Source organism: Eublepharis macularius, chromosome 16 (assembly GCF_028583425.1).
Source record: "Eublepharis macularius isolate TG4126 chromosome 16, MPM_Emac_v1.0, whole genome shotgun sequence".
Taxonomy (NCBI): Eukaryota; Metazoa; Chordata; class Lepidosauria; order Squamata; family Eublepharidae; genus Eublepharis; species Eublepharis macularius.
The window spans coordinates 18,516,040-18,527,684 of NC_072805.1; the positions used below are offsets into that span (position 1 = coordinate 18,516,040).

Sequence of the window (11,645 nt, forward strand, 5' to 3'; positions counted from 1 at the left end):
ACTTGAACAGCAAGTGTATTCCTCCCTGTTCACTTGCCCTCCACTTGCTCTCCACTTGATCCACTTGCCGTTCAAGTGTCATTCGTCACTTGTAGCTTGACCCTCAGTGGGTTGCCCTCGGAGAAAATGGTCACATGGCCGATGGCCCCACCCCCTGATCTCCAGACAGAGGGACGTTTAGATTGCCCTCCGCACTGCTCGGCATGGAGGGCAATCTAAACTCCCCTCTGTCTGGAGATCAGGGGGCGGGGCCACCAGCCATGTGACCATTTTCAAGAGGTGCCGGAACTCCATTCCACCACATTCCAGCTGAAAAAAGCCCTGCCTGCAACCTTTCATCAGAAAGTGGGGATTCGAACCTGGCTCCCCCAGATCCTAGTCTAACACTACCCTCTACAACAGGTTGCACATTGATGCTCTGCATAGCTTTATAAGTGGCAAAGCTACTGGCTTTAGTCCCACGAGCCCAGGACATGCACTTCAGGCAGACATTCATCGGGGTAGCAGCAGGAAGGGAAAAGGCACAGAACCTGTTCAGTGGGGTCACCAGACGCAGCTGTCACTGTTGAGGGAATCAAAGGTTACATGGCTGCCTCTCAGCTCTTGCAATGCACCTGGCTTTGAGTAAAGCTTTCCCAGCCATTGGTGTCCAGCACACTATGCTCTTCTTGGCATCAGGCAGACTTGACGGGAGTGGCAGTGGTTCATGTTAGCCTGCCTGGGAGTGAGAAGCATGGCAGCCTGAAGGGGTCTTCTGGACCTCAGTGTCTTAAATCACCAGTTTCCCAGGAACCTCAGTGGGGTACTTATTTCCTGCCTGCACGCTTTGCGCCTGCACTCTCCCATGCTCACCCATCATGATGGGGGAGAATGGGAGCTCACACGTGCAAAAGGCTTGGGCGGGATGTAAGCACCCTGCTGCCCCCCCCCCCAGTCCTCTGCACGCCTGCTTTGACCCCTGGGGCCCCTGGTCCTTGCATCAGGCAACCTGGGCCTCTGCCACACTCTGTCCACAGCTAAGCTGTGGAATTTTCTCCCTTATCTTCAAGGTCCTCAGATAGGAGATTAAAAAAAACCCCAAGCTTTGCTTTTCCATCCTCTGCCAGCCATGCAGACCCAGTCCATGCCAAGTATATAAAGGCCCGTTGCTCTTGCTTCATTCTCTGCTCTTTCAGGAAGCAAGATGGCCACCATCTGGTTCTTGTCTTGCTTGGCCCTCCTCGGCACTGCCTATGGTAAGCTCCAGCAAGGCCTGCGGTGGGTGAGGCAAGAACTAGGCAGACAAAGAGGCAGAGGTGGCTTTTCCATAGTGTGCTGCTAAAAGACCAGCCTGACGGGTTGGCCCCTTTGGGCACCGCTAAAGAAGGAGCAACATACATGGCCGGCCACCCTCTCTCTCCAGGGGTGGCATCTTCCGGCACTTAGCCCTAGTGCTGGAATCAAGTTATGTGGCTAGTTGCCGGTGTGGTGCGAAGCCAAACCCCGGGTTCTCCTTAGTGCACGCCAGGGAATCTATCCTGGGTTAACTCCTTGCCCTTGCTTCCTCATCAGGTTGCGGTGTTCCCGCCATCCAACCTGTCCTCAGCGGCTATTCACGGATTGTCAACGGAGAAGAGGCAGTGCCTGGATCGTGGCCCTGGCAGGTTTCTCTGCAGGTAAGAGTCCTACCAATTTTGCCTGTGCTAGAGATGTGGCAGGGCAAGGGGCAGAAGGCGGGGATCACCATATGACAGGGACAAGTGCCAGGCGTTTCAGTGGGTAGCCGTGTTGCTCTGCAGTAGAAGAGCCAGATTCGAGTTCAGTAACACCTTAAAGGCCATTTAGACTTCCAGGGTATAAGCTTTCGAGGGTCAAGCTCCCTTCATCAGATACCACCGAGTGTCTAGATTAGTTGTTGAGATGCTTGAGCAGACACCAGTTTAACTTACTTACTAGTCATGAGCAGAAAACCAAGTTTTGGGTAGGCGGCTGAGACGCTTGTGAATAATTCAAGCCTGTTTGCCAGGTTCATCCCACACAAACAGGCAGCCATACACAGTATACATTAACACCCCACCCACCCCCCATACCTGTCTTGGTGCAGTTTACTGCCAATTGCTTGAATAAAGAAAAAGTCACATATAAACCAACACTGTGTGATTTTTTTAAAAAAGTCTTACAGCTTGGCGTTCACCGGAGTCTGACTCATCAACATTAATGGTTGCCACAGGCCACTATTTACTATGTTTCAGCCTTTATTTATTCATTTGTTTACATCATTTAAACCCCACCTTTCTCCCCAATGGGAAATCAAGGTGGCTGACATCATTCTTCTCCCCTCCATTTTATCCTCACAACAACCCTGTGAGGTAGGTTGGGCTGAGGCTGTGTGATTGGTCACCTGACAAACTTCCACAGCAGAGTGGGGATTCGAACCTGGGGCTCCCAAATCCTAGCCTGACACTACATCACCCTGGCTCCTTTATGTCGGGTGTGGGCTGTTTGGTGTGTGTGGGGGCATCGGGTAACGTATACACATACAAACTTGCGATCATACAAAAATATAAACCTGTGAACATTTGACCTAAGTCTAGACTGAGAGCCAAGCTACAAGTGATGCCTGACACAGGTTGGACACTTGTCAGCTTCCCTCAGGTTTTGAGGGAAAATGTAGGCATCCTGGTTTTACAGCTTGGCTGACCATTGCAGCTGCAAGACCAAGATGTGCCTACATTTCCCATCAAAACTTGAGGGAAGCTGACAAGTGTCCAACCTGTGTCAGGCATCACTTGTAGCTTGGCTCAGAATCCATTCACTGCACAACTCAGCACCCTGGACAACTCGCTAAGGACTAGTGTGTTGCTGAGGTCCCTCACTAAAGACTAAGCGTTCAAGGAGTCCTTTCTGGATAATCCACTGCTCCCCTCCTCCTTACAGGACAGCACCGGGTTCCATTTCTGCGGAGGTTCTCTGATCAGAGAGAATTGGGTGGTCACTGCTGCCCACTGCAGTGTCAGGTAGGAAAAGATATTTGCATTTGAAGACTGGGGCAAGGGATTGATTTCAGAGGTGATTGGGTTCAAGATTCTGAAGATGCTGTACCTCCCTCCAGGCAGCTCTGACCCCCTCCCCAAACCTACCAGTGGCATAGCCAAGAATAAAAGAGTTACAGTCTGTTCCCACTCAGGGAAGTTCCAACACTACGCAAATGTAGCACGATTGCCAAAATTTTCCATACATTTATGAAACATGTCTCCTGTCAATCTGCTGTCCCCCTCACCTTGTTTTTTGGTGGTAGAGAGTGCCCTCAAGTCATAGCTAACTTATGGCGACCCCCGGAGGAGTTTTCATGGAGACTACCAGAGGTGGCTTGCCATTGCCTGCTTCTGCAACCTCTTAATTGGAGGTCTCCCATCCAATTACTAACCCAGGCTGACCCGGTTTAGCTTCTGAGAGGTAGACATTAGGCTCACCTGGGCTATCCAGGTCAGGATTCTTTATTTGTTACAGAGAGAGAGAGAGAGAGAGAGAGAGGAATATAAATACCATCTCTGTGCTGGGAGAATGGTCATTCCTCTACTATTTTACCATGTTCTCAGGATGATGTGTGTTTTGGCATGTGTTGCAAAACTCAGTTCTAGCTGTCAATCTCCAAACTGCTTGCTATGGTCTCCGTATTTTTAAACTGAAAATGCTCTCTATTATATTATTACACTCGTATGAATTTGGCTCCATTTCTACCATAAGGCGACATTCCTTGTGTCAATAATAGGGCAAATTGCTTCAAAATGGGGGGGGGGGGGAAGTATGGAAGTGGATGAACCCCTGAGATTCAGCATGGTGTCGTGGTTGGACTAGGATCTGGGAGAACCAGGTTCGAAATCCCGCTCTGCCATGGAAGCTTGCTGAGTGACCTTGAGCCAGTCACATGTTCTCAGCCTAACCTACCTCACAGGGTTCAAGGGGGGATATAATGGAGGAGATGAGAATGACGTAAGAGACCTTGGGACCCCATTGGGAGAAAGGTGGGGTGTAAATTAAGTAAGTGAGTGAGTACGCTTCCACTGATGGCAGAACACAGCAGGTGAAGCAGATTTATGATCCTGACAGAATAGTATCCTTTGTCTGGATGAGAAAATCCAGGAGGCAAATGATTTTCAATATCCACAAACATGTAGATCCTCCATCGTATTGTGAGTGTTGCGAATCCTGGAACAGCTGCTGTTTCTTTGAGGAGCTCTAGGCGATGTACCATGATTCTCCTTTGCCTCCATTTAATCCTCATAACAACAACCCTGTGAGGGAGGCAAGGCTGAGAGCGGGTGACTGGCCCAAGGTCACTCTGCAAGCTTCCCTGGCCGAGGGGGGATTTGAACTTTGGTCTCCCAGATTCTAGTCTGACACCCAAATCACCGTCCCATGCTGGCTAATAAGAGGCCTATTGAAGTCACTCTCTCCTGGCCTTAACCTTTGGGCAACTTGATGACAGCATTGACGTATATAACGCAACTGTTGGACGAACTGATGTTAGGTATGAATGTTAGGTGTGAATCGCCTTGAGCATTCTCAAGCACTGAGAATTCATGACTAATGAATGGTCTCTCTCTTCCCTTCTTCTCTCCCCCACTACAGGACAACTCATCGTGTGGTGTTGGGTGAATTTGATCAAGGCTCTCCTTCAGAAGACGTCCAAGTCCTAAAGATTGACAAGGTAATACAAAAATTCCTATCTCCAGAGGATGCTTAATCTTTTTTTTTTTGGTACAAACATTTGACATCTTCCAAGCTCAAATGCTTTTCATTCCCTGTCTTCACAGATCTTTCCACACACTTACCAGTGGAGACTGTGTGTGATTGTCGGTTGCAACCATTGCACATACCCTGGCCCACCTGTTAATAATCTCTCTTCCTCAACCACCATATTTTCCTTATTGATCTTCCATAACACACTCCCAAAGCTTTCAACTTGTGTTCCACTTTCAGTACATCTGTGCTTACTTGTTCCAAAAATAACTGGACTGTCCTTGCTATTTTAGGGGCAAATTGATGGTTTATTTTGCTTTAAAAAACAAAACAAAAACACCATGCCAACTTTACATCAGATCAACAACTTGCCTCGTTTCTCCACTGTTAAATTTGCAGAGAAAAGCAAAGGCTGAAAGAGACATGCATTAGTGTGTGTTGCAAAGACATCTGTGCAAGTTACTGCAAAACAAACAGAATGTGCAGATAGGTGAAAAAAAGGGACGACACAGAGGCCTGGAAAAGAAACACTTTTTAAAAGTGATGGAGGAGGGACAGTGCTTAGAGGGAAAGAGCAACAAAGTAGGGTTTTCTTTCACAAAAGACCAGCTAGAGATCTCTTGGAATTACAACTGGTCTCCAGACTACGGAGATCACTTCCCCTTGAGAAAAACAGCTGTTTTGAAGGGTGAACTCTATGGCATTCTATCCCGAGATCCCCCCTTCCCTAAACCTCACCCACCCAAGGCTCCTCGCAGATCTCTAGGAATTTCCCAAAGTAGACTTGGCAGCCTTAAAATGTGACATCCTGATAAGGGCTGATTCCGCACATGTTGGATAATGCACTTTCAATGCACTTTATCAATCATTTGAGGTGGATTTTTCGTTCCGCACACAAAAAAATCCGTTCCAAATGATCTCTAAAGAGGATTGGAAGTGCATTATCCAACGTGTGCGGAATCACTCAAGGTTAAGCGTCAGCTTTCTGAGGTACTAAAAACATGCCTGCAAACTAGGATAGGACAATGTTTCAGATGTAAACTGATGGGTAGACCCTTCCAAATTTAACCCAGAATTAATGAGGAGTAAACACATTGATTTCTCAGAATGATTCCACACACGCTGGATAATGCACTTCCAATCCTCTTTATAGATCATTTGGAATGGATTTTTTTGTGTGCAGAACAAAAAATCCACCTCAAACGATTGATAAACTGCACTGAAAGTGCATTATCCAACGTGTGCGGAATCAGCCTCAGACTCATGAGCTTGAACCAAATCGTCTTCTTTGGCAGGTCTTCAAGAACCCCAAGTTTAACATCTTCACCGTCAGAGACGACATCACCTTGCTCAAACTCGCCACCCCAGCCAGGCTAACAGCTCGCGTCTCTCCTGTGTGTCTGCCCGAGGCCACTGACAACTTCGCTGGGGGCCTGTCTTGTGTCACTACTGGATGGGGTCTTACCCACCACAATGGTAATACCATCCCTGTTGGGGAAAAGGAAAAGGGAACTAAGGGGCTCTTGCATCCACGTCTTATTCAGCTGGTTTTCTTAAATTCAACCTACCGTATACCCTCAGGAACCTGATGGTCTAGAGCCACTATGAAGCTGCCATTTCTGTTGGATTTTCAGTCTTTGTTCTCAGGACACCTCCAGATTCAACAAACCGGCTGTTTGCAGAAACAGATGGCGTAGCCCTTTGGGAAGTCTCCTCTCTGCCCTCCAATTCTGGCCAATATCTGCCAGGCTAAGACACGCAAGGCCTTATTGCCCTACGATGAAAGTGGTCACATGTAATTTTGGAAATTCCCATACTGATTTATTAGTTCTTTTAGGGCATATGTACAAACTGGTTCAATAGTCCTCGCCCCAAGGAATCCTGGGAATTGTAGTTCAGAAGCTAGAGATCTCTTGTAAAGAAATCACAACATTATCACTAGCAAGTCATAACGAAAGGGGTAGAAAATTGGGACAGTTGTTATGTAAATCCAGCCTCAAGTTTATTAAGAAGTTTTTAAAGAAGTTTTTCCAGATGAGTAAGAACAGCAAAGAGGAAAAAAACAGCCCCGAAAGAAAAAACAATAGAAATTAGGAATGTGCCACTTTTCTCTGTAAAAAATTATATAAATATTACATATTATACCCTAACTCCAAATTTACCTTTACCATCAATATAACTCCAAATTAACCCTAAGTGACTACATCTCCTTTCCCTCTAAAACATGTTTCTTCACCTCTTAGTCATCAAATGCACAAACCATCAATTCATTTCTCTCTGTTTCCTGCAAAAAGTCAATAAGGGGTTTCCAGGTAACAGTATATTTATCCAGCGACTTTTCCCTAATCAGTTTAGCCATCTCAGCATATTCCATCTTCTCCAGTCATTCTTCTATTATAGGTAATACTGTAGATTTCCATTTTTGAGCATATAACATTCCTGCTGCTGTTGTCATATACAAAAAAAGTGTACCGTGAGTAGCTTCTAACAGTTTGTTCATTAGTTCCAACAGGGTTTCATTTGTATATTAGTCTTTAGAATCTTCTGAATAATTGCATGTATTTGTATCCATTTTTTTGCCTTTGTTGCATGTCCACCATAGATGATAAAATGTCCCCTCCTGCTGTTCACACTTGCAGCATTTATTCGACACGTTCTTAGACATTTTGACATATGCCATCTGTACATCATTTTATAAACATTTTCTTTCAAATCTCAGTCTCAAGTTCAGAAGTGAATGTAGATGAAATGTATTGTTGGAAAGCTGTATCATGTATCATCTGGAACGCCGTATCTTTCCAATTCAAGAAATGTCCTTGAGAAATATCTTTTCTGTCGGGTCTTTTTCAGACAAGGATACACCAGAGAAGCTTCAACAGGTGGCTCTTCCTCTGCTGACCAACGAAGAGTGCAAGAAATACTGGGGCAACCGCATCGCTGATGTCATGATCTGTGCAGGTGCTGCAGGAGCATCCTCTTGCATGGTAAGCCCTCACCTTACGTCCCCAGAAACCCCCTCCCTATAGCTGTCTGATCTCCACCTCCCTCTGTAGACATTCACATGAAGCTGCCTTATACTGAAGCAGACCATCAGTCCATCGAGGTCAGTCTTGTCTCTTCAGACTGGCATCAGATCTCCAGGGTCTCAGGCTGAGATCTTTCACATCACCTACTGCCTGGTCCTTTTAACTGAAGTTGAACCAGGGGGATTGAACCTGGGACCTTCTGCATGCCAAGCAGAGGTTCTTCCAATGAGCCACAGCCTCTCCTACTCAGCAGCAGAACTTCTCTTGCCAGGGTCTGAACTGGCTACGGTCATCTCCTTGTTGCTTCTGCCTTTCTCTACTTTCAGGATGAAGCTCTGGTGGAATGGTAGAGTATCTGCTTGGCATGCAGAAGGTCCCAAGTTCAATCCCCAGCATCTCCAGTTAAAAAGGACCAGGGAATAGGTGGGGTGAAAGACTTCAATCTGAGACTGCAACCACCAGTCAGAGCAGGCAATACTGACCTTGACAGACCAAGGGGGAAGCTCCGTATAAGACAGCTTCTTATTAAAGGGTCATGGCTCAGTGGCAGAGCATCTGCTTGGCATGCAGAAGGTCCCAGGTTCAATCCCCGGCATCTCCAATTAAAAGTATCAGATAGGAGGTAATGTGAAAAACCTCAATCTGAGACCCTGGAGAGTTGCTATTAGACCGGACAATATGGCCCTGTTTCACGTGTTGATGTGCATCCCTTTGTTTGTCTCGCTCCTCTCTAACCTCCTTTGATAGATTCATGCTTCATTTCTGAGAGCCACAATCTAACCTGCAATGTAAATCCTGAATTTTAAGAGATTAGGCAATGGCTGCCTAGCAATAACAGAAAGGCATGCTGCGCCTGCACAGAAGCCTTTATTATTATATTCTGGGATGCAGCCGTAAGGTCGAAAGGAGATTCAAGCAGTACCCATGGTCCTTCTCCACCACTCACCTGCTCCCACGCCTGCATGTGTGTGGCAGGGGCCTTCCCGCTGACCTTCCCTCCATGCTCGACTGTGTTTCCTCTCTGCAGGGAGACTCTGGTGGACCCTTGGTGTGCCAGAAGAACGGCGCCTGGAACTTGGTGGGGATTGTCTCCTGGGGCAGCAGCACCTGCTCAGCATCTAGCCCTGGGGTCTATGCCCGTGTCACTGAGCTCCGAACCTGGATTGATGAGATACTTGCAAACAATTAGCTGGGGAATAATAAAATCTCAATCAGTTACTCTTTCTCTGTGTTTCTTTTTGGAATCTGAATGCCCTCCCCCCTCGTGCATGCATGCGCATGCGCATTCGTGCGCGCGCGTGCACACACACAGTCATGTCACTGTACAATGGATTAGCTGATCTGGGATAACAACATGTAGGTAATTCCTGTTTCTGAACTTCTGGGGCCAGTGTGACTGGGTTTGCAGCCTGACCCTATGTATGTTTTCTTGGAAGTAATTCCCACTGAATTCAGCTGTCAAGTAAGCATGCATAGGACTGTAGCTTTGGTTTCTCCTTGGGATGGCAACACTGCAGCCTTGCAAAGTCTTTGTAAAATCTGTTTTGTGTACATATGTGCAAGTGAAGTATCGTGGTGTGCAGTCACTTCTTTAGCAGACAGCAGATCCCCAGAGAATAGCATGTTACAACCGTCCCCAAAGCTGCCCTCCCATCTCTTTGAGTTTCAGGCTGAAGAACTGCGTCAAATTGTGATGATGAGAGATGAAGGTCTAGACCTATTGGGGAAATTAAAGTCTCCAGGTCCTGGTGGCATACCCCTGAGAGCTCTTAGGGAACTCAAATGTGAGGTTGTTGAACTACTAACCCATATATGCAACATCACTAAAATCAGCCACTGTACCTGATGACTGGACAGTAGTAAATGTTATACCAGTTTTTCAAAAGCGGTCCGGAGAGGAACCAGAAAAGCACAGGACAGTTATCCTAACATCTGTCTGAGGCAAAGATAGAATTATTAGACACACAGAGGAACAAAGCCTGCTGTGTGAAAATCAGCATGGCTTCTACAAAGGAAAGTCCTGCCTCGCTAACGTTTTGGAGTTATTTGAGAAAACGAACAAGCATGTATATACTTGGACTTTCACAAGGCCTTTTTGACAAGCTAACTCCAGCTAAAAACTTTCCTTTCTTTATCTTTGTTCAAACGAAATGTTCTGGCTATTTCTCTGGCTTTCCGTCAGACAAAGGGGTCTCACCTTCTTCTGAATGGGCATCTCATTGCACACACGAGAGAGCTCCCCCGTCAGGAGAGTATCTTCTGTCATTAGTCTCTATTGTATTGTCGAAGGCTTCCATGGCTGGAGAACGATGGTTGTTGTAGATTTTCCGGGCTGTATAGCCGTGGTCTTGGCGCCAAGACCACGGCTATACAGCCCGGAAAATCCACAACAACCACTAGTCTCTATTGATTAAACACCAGTGACCGTTATGGACTAACAATCCATTTTGCAAAGCCAATGTTACCATTCAATGTTTTGATATTCCTAAGGATCAGAGTGTATAAAGATCACCACTACAGTCGCATACTACTTTCATTAGCCTCTCTGGGCAGAATTTTATGTGTGGCCCTCAATTCATGTGTAGGCTGTTCTTGCTCGGCTCACGTGCATGCCACTTTCACAGGAACTCCCTTTGTGTGATTGCATCTGCAAGTGATTCTGACAGGCAGAGCGCCAATTCAGCTCTGTTTTTGCTGCGAGAACAAGTACTGTAGGCTCCTTTGACTTGCCAATTTGTATTTCTTTAAGGCGTGAGGAAGTGTCAAGATCTGCATTTCAAAGAATGGAGGTGGGAGAATCTGGGATACTTCTAGCAGTTGAGGAGGAACTGATATTGAACGCGTGAATGTATTCACACGGAGCAAATTGAAGTGTGACTGGGCGAGCAAATGCATGGAAAGTTGGAGGGAGGACATGTGAAATGAGGTTCACTTGAGCATCCCTAGGTACTTAGTAATGCATATTTCCACCCTCAGACACAAGGAAGATAATGCATCCTAGTCCCTTTATAAAATTGCAGGCTTATGTATAGGTAAGCCTGCAACATCACTCAATTTCAATAATCAAAAGCTCACCCACTTTATTATAATTTTACAGAAAAAAGGACTCATCCGTAACATTTCCCCCACTCTTAAAATGTTAGTAATAAGGCATGATCAGCAAAACAGAGAGGAGGTTCCAGGGCTAAACCCCCTCTCCCTTATCTGCACGGCCCCTAGACTAACTGAGGCTGCACACACTTGCAATTTGCATTTTACAAAGAAGAAGATAAGACTACAGATTGCATTTTACAGGTAAGATTACTAAAGGGAACCTCCATAGTCAGAGGCAGTCAACCTCAATTATCAATGCTGGGGGGCAACATCAGGGGAGGCCTTGGCCTCCCTTCCACTTTTGGCCCTCGAGAGCAACCAGTTCCAGTTCTTTCAGTATGCAGGGCTAGCTGGACCACGGGTTATCTATACAGGGGTCAGCCAATTTACTATTAGAAAGAATCATGACATTATTTCCCCCCCTCTACTGCCCTACCCTATTCCTGTCTGAAGAGGTAAAGTTTAAAACTGTAGCATTTTATTTCATGGAGCAGGACAAGGGGCGCTAATGATTTCTTTCATCTAACAGGGTGGTTAATAGATATGAATGAGTTCGACATCCATGTCGTGATCTTACCAGTTCTTACCTTAAAACACCTTATTCATTCATTCCTAACTTCGGGTCTGATGATGTCACAGTTCCTGCAGCAGGTCAGAACCACTCCATCTCACACGAGCATATTTTTTAAAGGGCAGGGAAACCATTCTTTCCCACTCTTTAATACCCCCCTCCCAAATATGATTCCAGATGCTAAGGTGAGGATTTGGGGAAAGGGGGGGGGAGCTAACTCATCTTTATTTATG

General features: G+C 46.2%; 1 protein-coding gene across 1 annotated transcript; it reads left to right on the forward strand.

Moving 5' to 3' along the window:
• Positions 1-1,123: 1,123 nt before the first annotated feature.
• On the forward strand, positions 1,124-8,966 carry LOC129344338 (chymotrypsinogen 2-like). Its single transcript, XM_055000937.1, has 7 exons — positions 1,124-1,235; positions 1,552-1,655; positions 2,917-2,996; positions 4,612-4,690; positions 6,018-6,198; positions 7,573-7,706; positions 8,776-8,966. The coding sequence occupies exons 1-7, from the start codon at positions 1,184-1,186 to the stop codon at positions 8,935-8,937; spliced, it is 792 nt and encodes a 263-aa protein (XP_054856912.1). The 5' UTR covers positions 1,124-1,183; the 3' UTR covers positions 8,938-8,966.
• The last annotated feature ends 2,679 nt before the right edge of the window (positions 8,967-11,645 follow it).